Source organism: Melospiza georgiana, chromosome 1 (assembly GCF_028018845.1).
Source record: "Melospiza georgiana isolate bMelGeo1 chromosome 1, bMelGeo1.pri, whole genome shotgun sequence".
NCBI lineage: Eukaryota > Metazoa > Chordata > Aves > Passeriformes > Passerellidae > Melospiza > Melospiza georgiana.
In genome coordinates this window covers 105,749,094-105,770,431 of record NC_080430.1, presented here as the reverse complement: position 1 = coordinate 105,770,431, position 21,338 = coordinate 105,749,094, and the positions used below count along the sequence as shown (strand labels likewise).

General features: G+C 40.7%; 1 protein-coding gene across 8 annotated transcripts in view; it reads right to left on the bottom strand.

Annotated features, from left to right (window-relative positions):
* Positions 1-21,338, bottom strand: part of DLGAP1 (DLG associated protein 1) — a 407,137-nt gene that overhangs the window by 75,602 nt on the left and 310,197 nt on the right. For all 8 annotated transcript variants that reach the window (XM_058041385.1, XM_058041393.1, XM_058041401.1 and 5 more), the window contains 2 exons: positions 19,717-19,894; positions 16,731-16,971 (listed from right to left, as the gene is read on the bottom strand). In XM_058041385.1, the coding sequence (XP_057897368.1) occupies positions 16,731-16,971; positions 19,717-19,894 (419 nt within the window). The remainder of the gene's footprint in view (positions 1-16,730; positions 16,972-19,716; positions 19,895-21,338) is intronic.

Here is a 21,338-nt window from a genome sequence, read left to right as displayed (position 1 = left end):
CTGGAAAGCTGTGACCCACATTTGAAGCTACTTCCAAGAAAGTTCTCATTTTATCCATTTCCACTTTGAGATGATCCTTTGTCAAAAGCATAAGCAGGTATCCTTCAGGGAAATGTGGATTCATACTGCAGCTTTCTGCCTGGGACCAATTTGTTCACTAAATTGGGCGTGAAAGTAATGCAAGTTGTTGATGCAAGGAACGTAGAAAGGAAAATCCATTTAGAAATCTTTCAAGATTGAATAAAGATGACAAATTAAAAATTCACAAAACTGAGGCACAACAGCTTTCAAGAAAATAAGCATTGTTAATACCAAATTTGCAAAGCTCTGCACTAGAACAGGCACATATCAGGTAGAGCACCTGTTGAAGTATTTTAATAGCCTTCCAAATCAAAAACATCATTCCACATTCTTTGTTTCCAGGATCAGATGTCAGTCTCCTTGGAAGCAGGAGGTGCAGCTGATATCATCCGCTGTTTCACTTTCAACAGCTCTGGCTCATTGTGACTTTCCAAGCATTCCTGTTTTTCTAAACATTGGGAGAACAGTTTCCATTTTCACACATGAGGGGGGTGATGGTATCAAGGCATCTGCATGGCTTCCAGAAAAGTGAAAGACAAAGGGCACCCTGGTGCAGTTCAGGCTGTGCTGCAGCTCACACTCAGCTGAGCTGCACTGCTCAGAACTGTCTGTCTGTCCTCAGCTCTGTCTGCAGCTGTGGAACCCAGAGCTGTGCCTTGGCTGCTGCGAGCTGCAGCAGGGCAGGGTCACACATGGCAGCCTGCCAGGCACTCAGGCCATGGAGGAACTAGCACTAAGCACTAAGCACACCTGCACCATTGTCTCGTGATTTCACAGGTACCCTCAGCTGCTCAGCTTCAAAAGACATGAGATTAATGGGCTTACTTCCAATATACAAAGAGAATTATGTAGGATGTATTTTTTTAATGGCAAAACTCATTTTGGCCATGGAAAAAGTTTTGCCTTCAGTGTGCAGTTAGAGTTTTTAACATTTCAGTTAGGGCACATTGAAAGGAAAAGGAATTAGCCCATAACTTTCTGGATATCAGAACTACACTTAATTCAAACTACTGCTGTTATTATCAACCTAATTCTTGTAAAAGGAACTGTATTTGTGTCACATCTAATTAAGAGTTTTGTATCTTGGGCTGGAGCAGATCCTTATGACCAATTCTGACCCATTAGCAAGAAGAGGGTTCCCTGAAAGCATCAAATGAGATAAATCACCATGTGCAAATGCAGTTAATAAAAATCTTGATGCCACACAGTTCATGCATCTGAATGAACCATAGGCCTTGCTCTCACTGTAAATGTTACATTTTAAAATCTGTAAGTTGGAAGAACACAATATACTGTAATGGTACTGTATTTGTAACAACTTGTTCAAGAAGAGATTTTTGTAAAAGAACTATCCTGAAGTGGAACTGAGCCAGCCAGATTACTGGCAAAGCTTCCTACTGAATATGATTAGATAAAGGGAGAATGGAGACTGGAGAAAATTGATCCTCTCAGCAGAATTTGCCATAATTACATGCAGGATGGGGAATTAGTTATTATTCTGCTGTTAAAACCCTCAAGTGGCCAGAAGAAACATTCTTGCATAATCTGCTTTTTCCATCTAGTCCGTGTTAAATGAAGATCAAGTTAAGAAAAATGGAGATGCGGCTGACAAAGTTCTATAAAGCTGGTAATTTTTTCCCCTAAAGGTTAGACAGTGGAAAGGGGTGTTGGGATTGCCTTACTAGCACTTCTCCAATAGCCAGCTAACTTCTGTTTAACAGAAATTTTCACTTTAAGAAGTAAAATCATGCATTTCACACATGCAATGCAGGATAGCCTCACCTCAAATGCTGTTCTGGAAAGGACACATCTTTGTGATGGTTTATTGCCAGCCTGACCTGAACTCTGCTTCCTGACATTGTTGTGACTCAAATTCTCACATTTTTACTAACACAACAGGACTTCTGTGATTGCAAATTTCTGTTTTTGCAAGGAACACATGGCTTGGAGCTTTCTTACTGCTGCCTTATGCAAGTGGAAATGGTGCTAATAGGAAGAAATAAGAATTCAGAATAGATACATAAGAGTCATTAACACAACAGGGAATAGGATATACAGCTTAGCAAGAAGGGGGGATTGCCCTTGATGCTACTTGAGTGCCCTTGAGTGCAGTGAAACAGCACCAACAGAATGGTGAGAGGTGGGCACTGCTGGCCCATGGGCCAACAGCTGAGTTTGGTGCCCAAGGGATTGTGAGCCCAGATACACAACTGGAATCCACCTCAGTGCTCATCCTTTCCAAAAATCAGAAACAGTTACATAATTATTCAAACTAGCAACATGGAACAGAATCAGAGGAAAAAGGAACAAAAGAAAGAAGCTGTGAAAAAGGACAGCTTGTCTGAAGGATAATTATATGCAGTTTAAAAGAACTAGGAAAAAAGCACTGGTATTGTATGCTTACAGATTAGCAATGTTCTTTCTTTAAATGCAGTCTGTGCTAGTTATCCCCATTTCTTCCACTTCAGAAGCTGCAAACATGATGGTTTCAGAGTTCATGACTGGGTGGGTAACTGGCTCTATTTCTATATATGGCTGTATATATAGACTAACTGGCTGTATTTCTACAAGCCACCATATCTGGTCAGCTGAGATGGCCTCACTATAATTCTACTAATTAAAACACCAAAAGGAAAAAAAAGGAAAAAGAAATTTGATTTCCTAGTAGGGACCCAGAAAAATCTCTCAGATTGCCAGAGCTGAACACTGTCATCTCCTCTTCACTTCCTGCTTGTAACCCATTCCCTTTCTTCAGACAGGAATGACACTTGTCTGCTGGAGCTGCCCTGTTTGTCCAACAACAGATTGGACTGGGAATTGAAAGAGAATTCTTTTTCAAGCTAACCAGAAGGGTGCAACTGGAGGAAACAAAAAAATTAAAATATGGGCAAAATTTAGAGGAAATGACTGTTACAGCCATGGGTGATTAATGTGCATATGCACACTGGGGAATGTTGCACAGCAGTAAGATTATGCCATAATGCTTTTAGTAGATATAAAATATGACTATATAAATGATGGGCATCTGAATACTGTCTGAAGAGCGTGTAGTCTGACTTCTGGAGGGGTGTTGCTGGCTGACAAACTAAAAGATACCTACATTTTTCATAGGCAGCAAAATATGAAAGATAAAAATCTATGAGACTAGATTAATTATGGACACATCATTAGTTTTCTCTAAAACAGTATTAAAGAATGGTTGGAGAGCCATTATCTGTAAAAATCAGAATAAGTGACCTAGGAAAAATGGTGACTGACTTGAGCGCGATGAGGTCATCAGATACAGTTTACTAAACAGCAGTTTTTATTGAGGAAATGAGACATGCCATTAGCTTCAGCCTGTCCCCAAACAAATCTTCATTAACTAACCACTTCTGTGAAGCATGGCAAACAGCTCAGTCTTGATTATTGTGGGAAGTCATCAGGGACTGCACCAGAGAAATCAGTGTAAATACAGCTCCAGGAGAAGACATGCCAGTTGCCTTCAACTTCAACAGGTATTAAAATATTAATTCAATGGAGTTAAATAGGAAATCTTCATTGAGAGTAGAGATGAATCAAAGTGTATGAAATAAAAAGTCTTTGATAAAACACATTTTAAGCAGACAAACTGATAGGAATCAGCAAAGCAGCTAAAGGATAAGTGGAAAGCTGACTGGCAGATGACGTGCATCAGCAGCACAAAAGGCATTAACAGGCCTTGTCTTATAAAATATTTAATGACATTACCACTTTTGCAACATGAACTTATTTTCACTTAATCCAATTTCAGAAATACAACACTTTCCTTTTTTTGATGAAAAGCCATAATTTTATAACTTACTGCAATTTTAGGAAGATGTATACTAATTTGGATTTTGCAAAATTTCTACAAACTGCCCCAGCAGAAAGATACCCACTTCTTCCTGATACTTTATCAAAAAGCAAACATGCACCAGTTTTATTTCACAAGTGAAATGTTTTTCATAACAATATGAATGAGCTAGATATTGCTGACGGTTTGAATTAATAATTTCCCTGGGCTTTTTTCTCTCTCCTAAGAAGCATATTGTCATGCTCCAATAATAATAATAATAGACTTTTCAGGAGAATAAAATTAGATGTAAAAGATGATGCCAGATTATGCTGATACAGCCAGTACACTTCAGTGTCAGAAGCTGACTGTGCCTCAGGCCCCACATTAATTAAGTTAATGTCATGCTGAAAGTGAGAAAAAGGAAGCCTAGACCAGGTGGGTATGCCTAATCCTGCACCCATAATTAATGTCACATGTTCCCAATTACCACACTTATGTTGTTCAATAAACACACTGGGGTTTTTTTGGAAATTAGTGGTGGTAATTGACAATTTCAATTACATACATTTTGGCTTTGGTAAAAACTATTTTGTTCTTGTGCATCTGCATAGGCATTGGCCAGAATGCCACCCTAAGAGAGTTCCTGACACTCTTCCATGCCTGCTGGAGAGGCAGCTGTGTGGAGATGGAGTGAAGATTCCTCTCCACATCAGCAATAGCTGGCAAAGTTCGTTGTTTGCCAGTTCTTCAAAAGACAAGTATGCTCCAAACTTAATGTGCAGAGGAGGAAATAACAAAGGGTCTGGGAGAAGTGCACATGATTGCAGTGCAAATAGAAACAACCTCTTTAATGGACTCATGCTAGTTTGCAATGGGTGGTCATTTTTATCATTGTTTAGCGCACATATATGAAATATTGTGGTAGTGGTCAATTCTCAACATGGTGTCATGGACAACAGGGCAGCCAGTATTCCTCCATCTTATTCTGCTGAGCATGATTTCCTTGTTAACCATGAAGAAGGAAAGATACAGTGGCCCATTCAATCTCTTCCATTTATGGATGTGACAGAAATCATCCTGACATTGGGTAATAAAAGCAGTTTTTATTCTGCCTCAAATTTGCCTGCTACTGCAGGAAAGGGGAAGTGTAAATTTATCCCATTGTCACTTCTCAGGATCTAGGTTTTTTTAGTAGCAAAATGAAAAAAAACCCCAACCCCAAAATGTGAAAAGATTCCCTGGAAATTGTTTTGCAAGCCATGTCTGTATTATGCCCTAGAATCTCATTGCCCAATTTAAGATTTCAACAGCAAAAGGACTGGAAAAGCTTCCATTTGTTTCTTCTAAAATAAATATCCTAAACTGGATTCCAACAGGATCATGCTCTTGCCCAGACTCCTCTGGTTGTAAAGGTACTGGCAATGAAATAGAGGAGCCAGATGTTTCTGTGACACCAGGCATACAGAAATCATGAATTGATGCTATGATGGTGGCAGCTGAGGACACTCAGCACCTTACACAACTGGACCCTCAGTGGGCAAATTTTGCAAGAAAAGAAAGACATGTCTCAGCTTTGTAACTTAACAGACTGCCCTGGTCTGCAATATTGTACTTAATATTTTAAGACATGTATCTGCAGAACAGATGGGGGAAAGCTTTCCCCTTCATTTGATGAAATTCCAACACTGCTGCTGTGGTCCTGAAAATTCCCACAGCTATTCAAGCTTTCTATCCAGTGCCTACTTATCTGTCATGTTCATTATTTTCCATTCACTAGTTTTGCCAGCCCTTTGAAGGCAATAAAGGGATTCTGGACACCATTAACTTGACGACCATTTCATATCCCTCTATATCTCCTGCCTGCAGGAAAACTGGAATCTCATCACAACCAGAAAATATGTTCCAAAATAAATGTCAAAAACTGTCTATACTGGGAGCTCAAACAGCGTCAATAAAATGTGCTAGATAGCACATCATATCCACCTAGTCTACACACCAATTCATACATGATGAAGGAACAAGAAAAAGTATTTTGGAAAAATTCAAGTTCAAAGCTCCATGCATCTGTTTCTCACCATCAACTATTCACACAGAGAAAGTCTACATACCAAATGATTTTTGAAGTGCAGGCCACAATTTTGTTTTATGAAACTCAACTTTGCTACTCAAAATCTGTATTTTTCCTTTGTCCTTCTCCTTCCCCTTTTGTCAATTCTTCTCATCTTTTTTTACTTAACCATCAAACTCTTTGCCCTTCAATGAAAGCAGATATGTTCAATCAGGAAAAAAAAAAGAGTAAAAGATTTAATTGCTACTTATTTAGAGATACATATTTTCTCCAGTGGTGCTTGTCACCTATAGGGTGGGCTATTGTATTCTATTAAATAAAAAAAAAAAAGACCACCCACATGTTTTCAGGTTCAGTTCACCCTACAGGTATTCCTTGACTATGCCACCCAAACTCACAGGACATGAGAGCAACCTTTGCACTCAGTGAGAGTCTCCTTGGCTAAAGCAGCAGTGAGCACCCTCCAGAAGGGAGATAAACTCCTCTGCTCTCAGGAAGCACTGACAGAAATAGAGAAAGGCTCTCAGGGCTGCAGCACATAACTGAAGCCCAGAAAAGGGGACAACTGGCAATATAAATTGGATTATGGGAGGGAGCTCTTACTCCTAATGCCATGTGCAATCTGTGGAAGTAGACACCGGAACAGATGTTGGTGTGCTGCAGGCTGCAGAGTCTGTGTGGACCAGGAGTGCCTGTTTAAGGATTAACCCTGCAGGTAGCTCATGTGAGGTTAAACACAGCTGCCTATTTATGAAAAATGACACTGTATGCATCTCGGTGAACGTGATGCAGCTTTTTGGCTGTGGGCAAAATCCTAGAGGAAGATCTAGGAAGACTGAATGATGGTGTTGGTATTGGAAATCTCAACTAAAGATGTCCTTGTCCTTACTTATTTCCTTTTTTCTTCTTCCTGAAAGGAGAGTAAGTATTTTGGTCTTAGCTGTGCATTAATCTAACTTCTAACATGATCCAACTCCCTCATAGCCATGTCCCAAATAGGGCAAGACAAGCTTCCTTGGAAGTATGTAACAAAATGGGAACTGACTTCACCTAGAACAGACCATGCAGCCCTAGCAGCCCCACTGTCAGAGCTTCCAACACAGATGCAATACCTCCTTTCACCCCTTCTCCATATCTCTGGAAACCTGCTACTTCTGCTTCCCCCTTTTTAAATAAAATAGGCAAATGGTAAAATGTCACATGAGCGTTTAGGGGGCTGTGTGAGGTAAGACAGTGTAAGGACAGGGCACCAGGTAACAACTCGTTCTGTCACTTGGGTGCAAATTACCCATCATGAAAAATGGAAAGCAGCAGGTTTTCTTAGGACTTTTGTCAGGCAGTCAGATTGAGGCTTATGGAGGAGTTGGGTTTTATTCATAGCTTGGTTATTTTGGTCTAGTAGACCCTGATTTTTTCTGCCACAAATATTTATAATTTTATTTGATTCTTCGTGAACTTCAGAAGAAAGTTAAAAGAAATTGAGAGAAAAAAATTTCAAAACAGAAATAGACTGCCAGCATTTGTTTTGCTATTCTATTACAATATTCTGACTTTCATCTAAACCTTCCCAGTGGGATACATATCTACATTTTACTTTAGCTAAAGACAGAATTAATTTGAAAATTGTTGCAAGAAAGAGAATGGTTATCAAGACACCATCATCCTGACTGTACAGAGACAAAAGGTAGGCATTTTCCTCAACAGAACAGGCAAGACATCTGTCACAGTAGAGGGTTTTGTCGTGTTATTTATTGTTTTTTAGGATTTTTTCCCTTCTCTAATAGCTTAGTTCAAATCCTTGATCAAAGCAACTAGGAATTGTTCAGCTCAGATGGCTTACTGCATTTTAAGTGGGATGCAATTTAGCCCTCTCCCATCTGACCAAAGCTAAATTCAGCAAGGGAAAACAATTTCCAAAGACCAACACATCCATTTGTCCCTCGAGAGGCCAGACAAAGGTTGTGGCATTAGAACAGATTACCAACATCTGCCTACAGTGTGCTTTTGATAAAGGGAACTGTTAGACTCTGATGGCAGTGAGACAGTTCCTCTTTGCAAAATAGCATTAGTTGTTTTCCAGATCCCAGTATTTTGGTTGCATTGTGCTTTTTATTGAGCATTGTAAGAAGCAGTGCAGTGAGACCGGTGTAATAGCAAGAAATAAAGAGAGTAAATCATATCTCTGTGTATACTTCAGAGGTTCTGCAATTTTTTTAATGTGCAGTTTTCTTTGCTGCCACATTTCTTTTGGGTTTGTCTGTCATATTGTTAAGGAAACAAAGCAGTGTTTGTTTCAAAAAGTGGTTAATAATGTACGCACCCCATAGTCTTCCATAGCTTCAAAGAGCCAATTACTGTTAGACTGTTGCATAAACACATATTTAGGAAGCATGAAAATGTGCAATTATTTACACTATTCAGTACCTAATACATCATATTTGAGCTCCAAAATGGGAATTACTGACATGATGAAATATAATGGCTCCAAACAAATTGCTGTACTACAAGAGGAGCCCTGTAGAGCTGTACTCATTAAACACACTTATTAAAAATTCTTAGTTTTTTGAAATCAAAAATCACTCAGTCACTTTAAAAAGCTCATCATCACCAAGTATTTCATCTGTAACTTCTTGCAAAATCCTGTGGCTCAAGAGAGCTTTGCAAGTATTATATCTGGGGAAAACCAAAATACTGAGGTTTGTCTGAAAGGAATGATGTGGAACTTAGTGAAGGTGAGTGGCAGCAAATGACTGGAGATTGGACAGTAGCACAAACTAAAAAGAAAAACCTGAGTTATTTTTACACACTGCCTATATTAATTAAGCACAGCCTCTTCAGGAAAGAGGCCTAAGTCCTGCTTTCCAAAAGAAAACTGTAGTTAAAAGCACATGAATCTATTTTAGGAAAATGGCAGGAATTATTACTCAAAATGTGATCCCATTATATAAATTGGGGCATGTCTTCAGTTACCGATTCAGCTCATTTCTGTCACTGCCATCACAAAAACATTGCAATGGAAATAAGCTGGAACAAAGAAAGATTCCAGTCTTTGTTGTACTTTTCCATAAAGGGAAAATTTAATTATTTACTCTTGAGCTAAGGAATGATGTATCTCTAGTCCTCAGAGTTCTGAGAATAAGAGCAATGACCAGTTCCTGAGAACAACATTTTGGGATAAAAGTTATATTGCCCTCTCACAATTTACAAATGAAAAATGACTGTGGTTTTTTATCCTGCTGCATATTCCGCCCATTAGTTTGCAATCACAAGCTGGTGCTGCTATGGGAAACCTGCTTCCTTGTGATGTGATTCCAGGCATATTTCAAAGAAAGTTGGTTCCTACTCTTGTGTTCAAGTCAGGTAACTGTCCCCAAAACCACAGATACACAAGGCTGCTGAGTCAGAGCTGCTGCAATCACACCAGCCTTGTCCTGAGTTTGCTCTTGGGACACCAGCCCTGAGCTAAACTGCTGCCCCTGTCTGAGGGAGACCTGTCAGCCAGCCCAAGCTGCTGGCAAAGGGCAGACTTGCCTTGTAGCAGCGAGCAGGAGAGACTGTGTGCCATAAACCATCGCGTCTTGGATTGTGGCAAAATTACTGAGGTTTCACGCTTGTTTATGGGCTTAGAAAAATGTTAATTCTCAGCTAATGAGACGTGAGACATGCAGTGCTCAGTCAGCAGAACAACTTTTAAATTACTCTTTTGCTTGTAATGACTTCCTGTGCATTTGTTATGGTACATCAAGTGGCATTTTTTCCCAGATAGGTGCTGGGCATTCAGGTGCTGTAATACACAGGCATGACTGCAGACTCCATCAGGGCACTTCCACAAGAACGTGCACATCAGGAGTGGGGTACAAAATCATGGGATGAGGACTCTCTTACTGCATTAGCACACTGGGAGGTCTCCATGAAACTGGGGTCCTGAACATCCCTACAAAAATCTCCAGTAGTGGTGCATTTGGTAACACACCTACCTAGTCTGAAACTAAAGCAGAGTTCAAATCCAAACATACTCTGTACACCTTCAGGGAGAGCTGTGTAAATCTGAACACCTGAAAAGGTTATCACTTGTGTGTGCAGTATTGAAAGAAATGGATTAATGGAAAAATGAATTTAAGCATATTCCATACAAATATATGCAAAAGGCTTCCACAAAAATTTTTATATCTGAATCAAAATTAATGCAAAATTAACACATAATGAAACATTACATTTTAAGTAACTAATCCCTGTGTCCTCTTTATTTGTGCTCCACTTGATAAGAAATACACTTACTAGTTTTTTGCATAGAACAATAGGGATTTCTGTTAAAGTTCTCCTCTAAAATCATGCCTTTTCCCATTTCATTTGAGACTATCAGCTCTCAGGTCTGATGGCCATCTTACTCCCAGCATCTCAAAAGGCCACCAGGGTCTTACAGAGCAGCAGGCTGAGCAGCACACAGCAGTGTATCCCTGCACTGAGGATGCTGTCAGTGTGCCAGGCTTTGCCAAAGCACAGCTGGAGGCTTGAGGGAGGTGTAGTCCTGGTGAGGCCGCATCTCACGTGTGTGCCCAGCATGGCACTCCCCAGCATGAGAGAAACACAGACATTGGCAGAGTTGGTGGGGCAGGAGTATGATTTACCCATTTTCAACCTTGGAGATGTCCAAGTTGTTTGGACAGCTGGAGAAGTCAACCAAACAAGTGCTGTCTCAACAAAATAGCAGAGTTGTTCCGTGTTTCTGGAAGTGTTCACAAAGTAAGACAACATAATCCTTCAAGACATTTTAAGCTCGCGGTTTCGAATAATTAAGGTCTCTCTCACATTCTTACCTCACTATGAACCTTAGCCCAAATGTTTAGAAGCATACCAAGCAAATAAAGAATAAGAATACTAAGAAGAGATGGAATACCAAAGGGTAATATTGGTTTTTCATTCCCTGTATTTGAAACACATTTATAACTTTGGAGACTGCTGTAAATTCCGCCAAACTAAGTTTTCAAATGCAGAAAAAAATAATTAGGCCATGCCCTACAAAATAAAGTCCATTTCTCACCCTTTCTGAATTTCTCATTAAAAACCTTCATAAAAATGGTGGGTTTTGGTGTGATGTGGAGCTTAACATTCATCAAGTTGACTACTAGGAGAGAAGATATGAAACTCGTACTAGCTACAGTCAGACACCTCTGAAACTGGAAATAATGTTCTCCTCCAAGGTCAGATCCTCATTAGCAAAGGAAAATATTTTAAAGTGCTGATTTAAGCAATTTGATCGCAGATCCAAAGGCAGAACACATTTTAGGATTACTCAAGGAAAGAGAGGAAATGAACCATGTAAATTCTTTGTCAAACAGTTTTCTATAATCCTCAGATTTATTTTAAGTTTCAACATCTGCTTGAAGGCCTCAATGTAGTTACATTTCTTCAGACCTTCTGGGGAAATATCCTAATTTTGGTACAGATCCAGAAACCAACCTTAGCTTCAACTGGAAATCACATGTGAAATACTAATTTTTTGTTTCCTTTTGAACAGAGCAGTCTCTGAAAGGACAGCTCTGAAGAATCCAAAGTACTCGCATCTGGCATACACTCAGTTACAGCTTCCTTATCCACAGGATTTGATTTTATTTTTGAATTCTGGCACAAGCCAGGTTTTAGACTTGTTTGCATTTTATATGCTTATTTTTTTTTAATTAGCTAGGCAGCCCCTTAGAGATTTTTCACAAAATACCTGACTTGTCTTGATCAGATGTTCCAATGAATGGAAGGAAAATGGTTTGCTCAGCTGAAAGACTGCAATTAGCATATCCTGTGGTAACTCTCTGTCCTTCTCTAACCTGCTGACTACACAGCATGATTTCCTTGGGATTTTTATTTATTTTGCTTTTAAGCAGAAGTGTAATATTACTGAGAATCACCAGATGGCATTGCTGCAGATAACTGATATTTCTCTTCCCCTAACTCTACGGGGGATAGGAACTGAATTGCAATCTAGGGCAGAGTTTTTCCTGATGTTACAACTTGGGCTCTGCTAGAGAGATGTCATTACATATTTGTACATTATACTATATTATATATTTGTATGCATGTGTGCCCATGCCTGAGCCCTCACAATGTCATAAGGTTTGTTTACAGCAAAGCATCATGCACGGCTACTTTGGGAAAGTTTAGAAACATAGACACAATAAATGTGGGAGAAAGATGTTCTTTAGACTATAACATTTAATTGTTTCTTAATTACTGCATTCTTCAAGCTCATTGAAATGATTCACAGACTTAAAAGTGTTAAAAGGCTACTTATTTAGTGACTGGATTTGTTGGCTGAAGCGCTTCAGCTACAATAGTTGCATCTGCAAATAACCTGGGATCAAATTATGTAATAACTCACAGCTCATTAAACTCCTTTGAAGAGCTCAAATGACCTGGGTGTTAATTTTTAGTGCAGCCTATGGTGTATAACATATGTCAGCACTTCAGGGCTGCACTGCCTCCCAGCCTGCACAGCCCTGCTCCCAAGGATGGCCCCAGTCAGGATGCCTCCATGGGTACCACTGATGCTGAGAGAGCAAATATGAGGGTGAACAGAGCTTTTCAGCTGATTAGCTTTCAAGGCACGACACAGTTGAGATATAGAGCTTACTACACAGAACTCCTGAGTGTGTCCAGAGGAGGGCAATGAGGCTGGTGAGGGGCTTGGGACACAAGCCCTATGAGGAACGACTGAGGGAGCTGGGGGTGTTCATCCTGGAGAAAAGGAGACTCAGGGGTGACCTTATTGCTCTCTACACAACCTCCTGAAAGGTGGCTGTAGCCAGGTGGGGTTGGTCTCTTTCTCCAGGCAGCAACTGACAGAACCAGAGGATGCAGTCTCAAGCTGTGCCAAAGGAATGATAGGCTGGATATTAGGAAAAAATATTTTAAAGAAAAGGTGATAAAAAAAATGCTGGAATGGTCTGCCTGGGGAGGTGGTGGAGCCACCATCCCTGGATATGTTTATGACTGGATGTGGCACTCTGTGCCATGGTCTAATTGAGGTTTTAGGGCTGGGTTGGACTTGATGATCTTAAAGATCTCTTCCAACCCAGTGATTCCGTGTGTGATTTATAACTCCATATAAAATGTCAAGATTGCATTTTCTCTTCCTCATTCCAAAACCCTTCATTTAAAACCAAGGATAAGGGGAGTTTGTAGCCAGGTGGGGTGTTGGGAGGAAAGGGTTAAAACTGGAAGATTTGGCAAGGAGGGAATAGTTTTTGCTCAAAGTGACCTTGCAGCTGGGAATGCTAAGAATGTCAGAGTGGGAATGAGTGTCCATTTATTATGCCCCGTGTTGTTCATCCTCTGCTGGTTTCGAGAAGTAGAATTCCCATGTAGAGACAACACACACAGATATGCTTGAGCCTTCTGCTGGAAGTGAAATATCACAAAAGCACAGCCTTGTGATAAATTGCACATGTGCAAGGCCCTTGATGCCTGGGGCAGGCAGCGCTTCCCCCCCACCGTGTGCTAGGATGAACTGAACCTAATGGAGCCTTGTGCCTTTTCACTAGGATGAACTAAGCCCAAGAGAGTCCATGTCCCAGTGTGTCTCTGCTGCCCAGCCATGTGGGTGAGGTAATGAAATAACCCTACTCTTTGCATTTCAGCTGTGGTTGGGTGGTTGCCATCATTACCTGTATGTTTTGACTCACACGTGGGGATTGACTCCTTGTCCCAGGCAAACTGTGACAGCATGAGAGGACTTAGTCCTAAACTGTGCCCAAGAAAGTTTAGGTTGGACATTATGAGGAAATTTGGTAGCAGACCTTGGTGAGGTTAAGATTTTCCTCCCCACTCATAGTGTAACATTTCACCCCTTTGGTGACATCAGGTCTGTGCCTCCACCTCCATTTTTACACTGGGGCTCAGTTTAATCGAGCTGCAGCCACCCCTCAGTGTCCCCACAGCAGCACAAGGTCAGTGCAGGCTGCAGAGGCCACCAGGTGGGCAGCCACCCTCAGCTGAGCTCTGTGCCACAGTCAGTGCACAGATTTGTTGTCAGACTGGGCACATCCTCAGGAACTGAGTTACAACTGCAATTCCTGATTGCAGAACTAAACTGCCAACGCTGTGTGGTGAAAGGAAATGAAAACCTGAGGCTGCCACCCCAACAGCAAAGGCTAACAGGCAAAGTGTGATTTTTGTCCATAGTTCTTGCTTTATCCAGATGCCCTGGAAAGCTGTGGATCATTGCTCTAGAGGAACAATTTTGAATCCAGTAAACCCACAGCTCTCCTGTCTTTTCCACCATCAAGCTGGCATTTCCCTGGACTTTCAGCTGGCAAAGAGATCCTCAATATCAGTGTATGATCACAGCCTTGGTATTAGTGAATTAAAAGCCATGTTCTTGAGGGTATCACTAATGTTGATGAAAGGAATCTTTCTTGGTTGAACAGGCAGGGATGCTTTAGGGGCAGTAGGACTGTTATTTGGGGATGTTAAAACCATTTTTAGATTGTAACTGCTCCCATGTCTCCACAAAAACATTTGCAACATCACCTCAGTAGAGATAAACCTGAGATACTGTACTCCTTTCTTCATGTCTGCCTAGTTGTTGTTCCATTTCCCATTTTATTGAAGTAGACATAAATAGAAACCATCAACACTGCCTTTCCTGTTTCTCTTCTGTGAGCCAGGCACAGGCAACACCAAGGTAGTCAATATAGATGATTTTGAATATAATTAATTCAATTCTAATACCCATCAAGCAGATAGTGGTATGTAAGTCAGGTACTAAAAGAGACAAATTATCTGAAAGGCTACTAGTGGAAGGGATGGGCCCTTGGAGCCCAAGAATTAGAAAATGAAAAAGATAACTCAGTAAAATTCCCACAGCAGAAAACAGGCATCCACAGCAATCTTTAAATGCTTGTATGTACGTCCAAAGAGAGCACTGCAAATCATTCCTCTCTGCTTTTAACACCCTGACTACAGAAGCAATAACTCAAGACATACTCACTGGATTATGTTTTTCAATATCACAGTTTTGTTCATATGATTTTTTAAATAAAGCCAGCTACCCAGAGAAAAGATCAGGCCTCTATGGTTTCACTGCAAAAAAGGGACCATAAACAAGACATAGTTTACAGTACAGATTTTCCTCTTTCATGTTTTTCAGCATTTTTGGCTGGCACACACAGCCAACCTTTTCCATTTATACACCACCATCCCCAAACACGGGCATCATTTTCCTAAGCAACAGAAACAACCTCTTACATAGAGATAATGAAAAATAGTTATTCTCTTCTGTATTAATATTTTTATAAAGGAAAAGTGTTACCAAAGCCATTCTCACAGAATAGAAAACCCTCTTTGGGATCAACCCAAGCCGATTTAACAAAGATGAGTGCACACTGAAAAATCCCTGAAAACTCCCATCCTTCAGCTTTTGCCTCAGAATATGTTTGACACAAACTAATACCACACAATGAAGTAGCACACACCTTATGCAAATCCTGTCTTTGTGGTTTGATGCAAACCCTGTGTGCTCACAAGGGCTATTTCTATAGCAGGAATGCTGTCATGTGAATACTATTTCTTTAGTGATTTAGATGAGAACTTCTCTGCAGTATTTGTTAAAAATGCTTTGATGTTTGTGATGTACTGCCAATATATTTCCAACAGTACTTAAACTGGCTACTTTTAGAAAAATCTTTAATTTAGCTGAACATTTTTGGTAAAAGGATTTAAAGTGTTCTTTGATGACATAGAACAATTGACAAGCAGCTTTCAAAAAGACTTACAAGGCATAAACAACTGCACCTGTGAGATAACACACAGAAGGACAAAAGTTTACAGAAAACATAAATGAAAAAATACAGCAAAAGAGCAGGTACAGTGAAATACGTATAATAGTCAATATTAGTCAAGAACATGATTAGTATATGAACAGTATATGAATAGTAAATGAAGCTTGTGTAAAACAGTGGAATGGTTGCACAGAAGTCAAAAGAAAGAGGCTCTCTCTCATCCTGCCACAGGGAAGAGCACACACATGTAATGGCTCCTGCCACTTGCTTTCCTGAATGAGAGAGGCAGATTCGGAATTTGGTTTTACTTGGTTTTTCTTCCCCTTAAGCACGATTTTGGTGACAAAATCTGACATTCATCATGGTTATTTCCAAAAGAAAAGCAACCTCAAACATTAAAAGGAAGGTTAGAAGTCTCATGTTTACACTGAAACCTCTTCCTCTAGCAAGGCTTGAATAGTTTGAACTGCAGAAAGAATGTAACAGCAAAATGTGAACATGCACGTTTTGACCTGCAGACTGCTTCTTCTTTCTTTTCTTCATTCTCACATCTTAGATGGAGCCTAGAGAGCTGGAACAGTCTTTTCAAGCCAGTAAAAACCACATCCAGTAATTTATACACTCACTTCAGCTTTGTAGATCTCATCAGAGGGACCCTTCTTTGCTGGTCACAGCCAGCAGAACTGCCAACCCAGAGCATTCTTTGCTCAGCCTTGCCAAATTGTGATTGCTCTTTTGGGGAGGACAGCAAGACGAGAAATGACCTTGGAATTCCCTTCTATCTGCTTTTAGCTCAGAATAAATTAGCTTGGACACAGAAGGAACCATATCAAAGGCATCAGCCTTGGTCTGTGTGTGGTTTGAGGCTGATTAGTCTGTCCAGCTCCCTGGTGAAACACAAGGCTCTGTTAAGGGCTTGGCATCTGGCGGAGAAAGGCTTGATCTGATGGAAATGCACTGGGAAGTATCTTCCCTTGCCATCCCCCTCTGGGTTTCCCTCTGTGTTACTCACCAGTACTGCTCTGGATGGTCCTCACGGTGGTGGTGGTGCGCGGGGGAGACGAGGAGCGCAGCGATATGCACTCGTCGTCCTGCGAGCAGCCCTTCTCGATGGCCCGCACGTAGCTGTGGCTCCGCATGCGGAAGCAGCCCGGCATGGGCAGGTCCAGCGCCTCCACGGCCTGGGACTCCAGCTCGCTGAACACCGACTCACAGACCGACTCGAACTGCCCGTTCACCTCCATCTCACTCACCTGCAGACAGACACCCAGCAGCGTCAGTGCAGCCCGCGCGTGGATGTTCCACACAAACCCTAATTACTGTGCAACAGGGTACAAGAGAAATAACCAGAGTTCTGCAAAGAATAAAACAAAATGTGGATCATCACTGGTGGGATGTGGTCTTTGGGTGGTCACCAAGTGCAAATGGGATCTTTAATAAGTTGTGTCATCCCATTGTAATTTTATTAATATTACTTGGAGTAAGTTTAGGGTTATCCTTTGTATTGCTAATTTGGAATTGGAGAATACTACAGCGAGTAGCTGTGTTAACCTCCTTATCAAACGTACATGGTAGAGCATTAAGAGACACCTATTGTCGTAGGGATTTGCATTAAGTAAACGAATTTACTTATTTTTAGGAAAGGAGGGAGAAATGAGACAGAGTGGAAATTTTCCAGAGTAGAAATCCATTTTGATTTAGGTGAAATGCACATCTTTGAGTTGTCCGTAGCTTGCAAACATAGCTATTTACTCTGACTGCCTGTTGTCATAAAAAGCCTATGCTTGGAGAAACTGTTTCAGCCAAAGGACAGAGATAAGGTGGCACAGACAGAGAGCAGGGCAGCCTAACCCAGGAATTCTTTCTGATAAAGAAAAATTAGCAGCAAATGTCATGTGGAGTCATTAGAACATTCTCAAGCTATGGTGACACAATGGCCAGCACCTGTTAGAGGATCCCTTTGCACGTGAAGAAAGATAAATGGGACATCCCATAGCAGGAATCGTGAGGGGGAAAAATAATGTATAAACACCTCTGTCTAGAGGTGTTGGCAAAGATTCAGCAGAGTTTGGGCTCTTGGCTCTTCTGAAACTGGTGAGAAGCCTGAAGGCCTCATAGCAGTGTCTGTTTTATGTGACCCAGGGCCCACGGCAGAGGTTGAATGTTTGGTCATTGTGATCATTATATGTAAAACAAAATTCACACTTTCATTGTGTGGTGAGGAAAAAACAAGAAGGGTCAGCTTAACCCCTGTACATTATCAATGCAACCCACAGGCAATCACACTGACAAAACCTGAGTGCCTGGAAAGCTGCAGGGTAACAAACACAGGAAGGGGAGGTTGGTAAGGGAACCAGCTTTGCTGCTGGGAAAAAATGTCTGTAGAACTAAATTTCTGGCTGAGAGCAGATGCAAAGGAATCCTTAGACCCTTTGTGCAGCAGACACTAGGTGGTGACAAAGACTTGTGCTCATGGTGGTTAAAGAGCATTCAAAAACTTCCTACAGGTCTTAAGAATCCGGAAACCATTTACCTTGGCTTAATTATTAATGGATGTTCATGTTTCTAAACTGAGCATTGAGCCCTGAGCTTGGCATTAAAGCCCAATAATTATCACTGTATGAAACATGCAGATGGAAACCATCACTTGAGGATTTTGTTAGTTTTCAAGCATGTACAAGACCAAGTTAGCAGGAGAAGATATGACTATGTTAGGAAGGTAGAAAAAACCCCCGTTAGAAATTCTCTTCCACGTTAATGTCACCAAGAAAAATGTTTTGTGGAGTCTTTGTATATATAACTGAAAAATCTCAGAGAGCAAAAAATATTTTTTTCAAAGAAAAATATTTAAAAAAGCACGGAAGAGTAGTAGGTAGTACAACAAAAAGAATAATCTTACTCTAGCAGAGCATATCCAATCCTCAAGCAAATATCTCTGAATTAATGCATTTTAAACTAAAAAACTTGTTCACCTTGGCAAATGATAACCACTCCTTGGCTGACAGCTTTGTGTGTTAAGTGTGCAGCTAAACAAGAAACCTGACCTAATGTTCATGTAGTTGCCTCTGAGACATGAATTTCTGTGCTGTTTCCTCCCAGATACATCTTGACCCTCCTTTTAGAGCATCAGCCCATGCACTACGCAAATACACAGGTAAATACTCTGAAGTGTCTAAATATAGTAGACTGCAGAAAGGGAAACTACAGCTCCATATTGAATAGCAGATGTGTTTGTTATGGCCATAGCTGAAGTCCTGGTGTCACTGACGTCGCACACTTTTTTTGACATGGTGATGACTTGGTATGCCAGTCATTAGGGGTCAGTATCTGGCACCACAAATCCTGCATGCTGCACTTCTGGACTAGTGTAAGGAAATTCTTTCATCCAAGTGATTTACCCAAATGATCCACTTAAGCTAACAAGCCAAAAATCATACCAAGGAACTAGAGGATGTAGCAGATGAACTACTGGCCCTCTGCCCTGTGGTGTGCTGGCCCTTTTGCACTTCTTTCAGATCTGCTCCCTATGAACTCAGCTGTACAAGCGTGTTGAATGCAAGGACAGACTATTTTATAAAATTAAAACACAAAAACTGAATCTGTCACAGTGAACTTCATTTTTCTTCTTGTTTAGGAGCATGAAGATCTCTTACAGGATTTCAGGGCAAAAATACAGACAGATCTTTTCACTTAATACATATCCTGTAATATTCCTACTATTTAGGTGAAAAATTTGGAGGTACACAAAGTAAAGAATGCATAAAATAAAATCTCTATTAAAATTGTGGAATACAACTATTAACAGCCTAATTTTAAATTAGCACCTCAGTCAGCATACAAACTTTTTTTTGAGGTATTCAAAAATTTTTGATTGGCAGTACTAAGCACAAGATCCTTAAGAACCCTGTTCAATGACAGTGCTGGTGAGCCAAATCCAGTTTCTCTTATTGGAAGGAGTGTCCAGTGTGACAGTGGGTCTCCAGGTGCAGGTCACCCACCTGGCTGATGGTGCTCATGGCTCTCATGTAGCTCTCGTTGCGGGAGCGGAACTTGGGGGAGGTCAGCAGCCCTGCGGGGTCCAGGCTGTCCAGGCTCCTGTTGATGGAGACTTCGCTCACCGCCCTCAGGTAACTGTGGCTCCGGATCTGGAGCTTTGGCGAGTGTTCACTGGATATCCTGGGAGTTTTGGGTGGGGAAAAAAGAAAAAGAAAGGAAGAAAAAAGACATTCCATCAAATCCAAGCGACCTCACCAGGAGTGACAATAACCAGATGTTTTTCACTGGAACAGCATGACTTGAACAAGTCATGACACAGTTCTTGTATATTTATAAAATAAAGGCAATGCCAGTACTTTTATTTGGATTTTGCTACCCTTCTATTTGGTGGAAGGAAGAGAAAAGAATGGAAAGGATTTCCTTTTCATTTTCCGTAAACCACATCTAAGCATAATGGCAAAATCACATTCATTTTCTTTACTGACAGCAGAGCGGAAAAATTTTACACTGTACTGACAATGACAACATCCAGCTCCAGCGACCCCCCCCCCCCCCCCACCATGTGGGACTTTTGAAGTGACAACACTGAAGTGACTTCACAAACTGATTTTAAAAGAGCAAGAGAAGCCACAGAGATGAGCAGCAGAGAAAGCCCTGTGGCCTTACAGAGATGAATGCAGCAACCATCAAAACCTGCTGGGGAGGCGTGTAAAGAAAGAACAGGCCTGATACTTCGATCAGCTGGATGATTCTAAATTTATTAAATTAACATCCACATCTCAAAATGTTGCTGGTGATGTGATCTGACATGTTCTCAAGTATGCACTCATGAAACAGGACTGTTTCTCATGGGGCTTTCAAGGGTGTATGGGCCAACAGGGCAGACAAATCATATAAACCATGCAAAACACACTCATAGTATGTATTAACCTGGGAAATCACTCCAACAGCATAGGGCACCTGATAAGGTTTGATATGCTTTAAATTTTATTTTAGACTTGGCTTAAGACACAACATGCCACAACACAAAATGCATGCTAAGGAAGTAGCTTTACATAACTATGTCAAATTAGAAGTTTAAAGGTCACAGTTGTATGTCTGAAGTGATAACTTTGCCTAGTTTTTCAATACAAGTGACAGGTGAGATGTACAAGGAATCAAAACCGAACAAAAACCCCTCCCCCTGTGTTCCCCAGGGAATTTGTGCTTCTGCTATTTTCTTGTCCTATGTGCTAAGTCAGCTAGAACAATCCTCCACCTGTGAGATGCTTTATCCTCTGAATGTACTGGCTAAGTGCTGTCTTCCCAACCTGAGGCATCCTACAAAGATGTGAGTCCCAAAAATTGAGTGGAATACACTTGTATGAAATACAATTAATTTGGGGGATATGTCTTTTGAAAGAACTCATCAATTAATAAAGTATCAAAAGGGTGAGGCGTCAATGTATTTTTTGAGTTTTAAATATTCTTCATGTATCACAAAGTAAACTAAGTAAAATATTAACTAAATTTTCCATTTTAAAATGTAAATCTCATAGAGATGTTCACAGGTATATAAAAGAAAAATCTGTAACCTAATTACAGGCTTAATCTTTGTCTCCTAGTCTTTAGAAATACATGCACA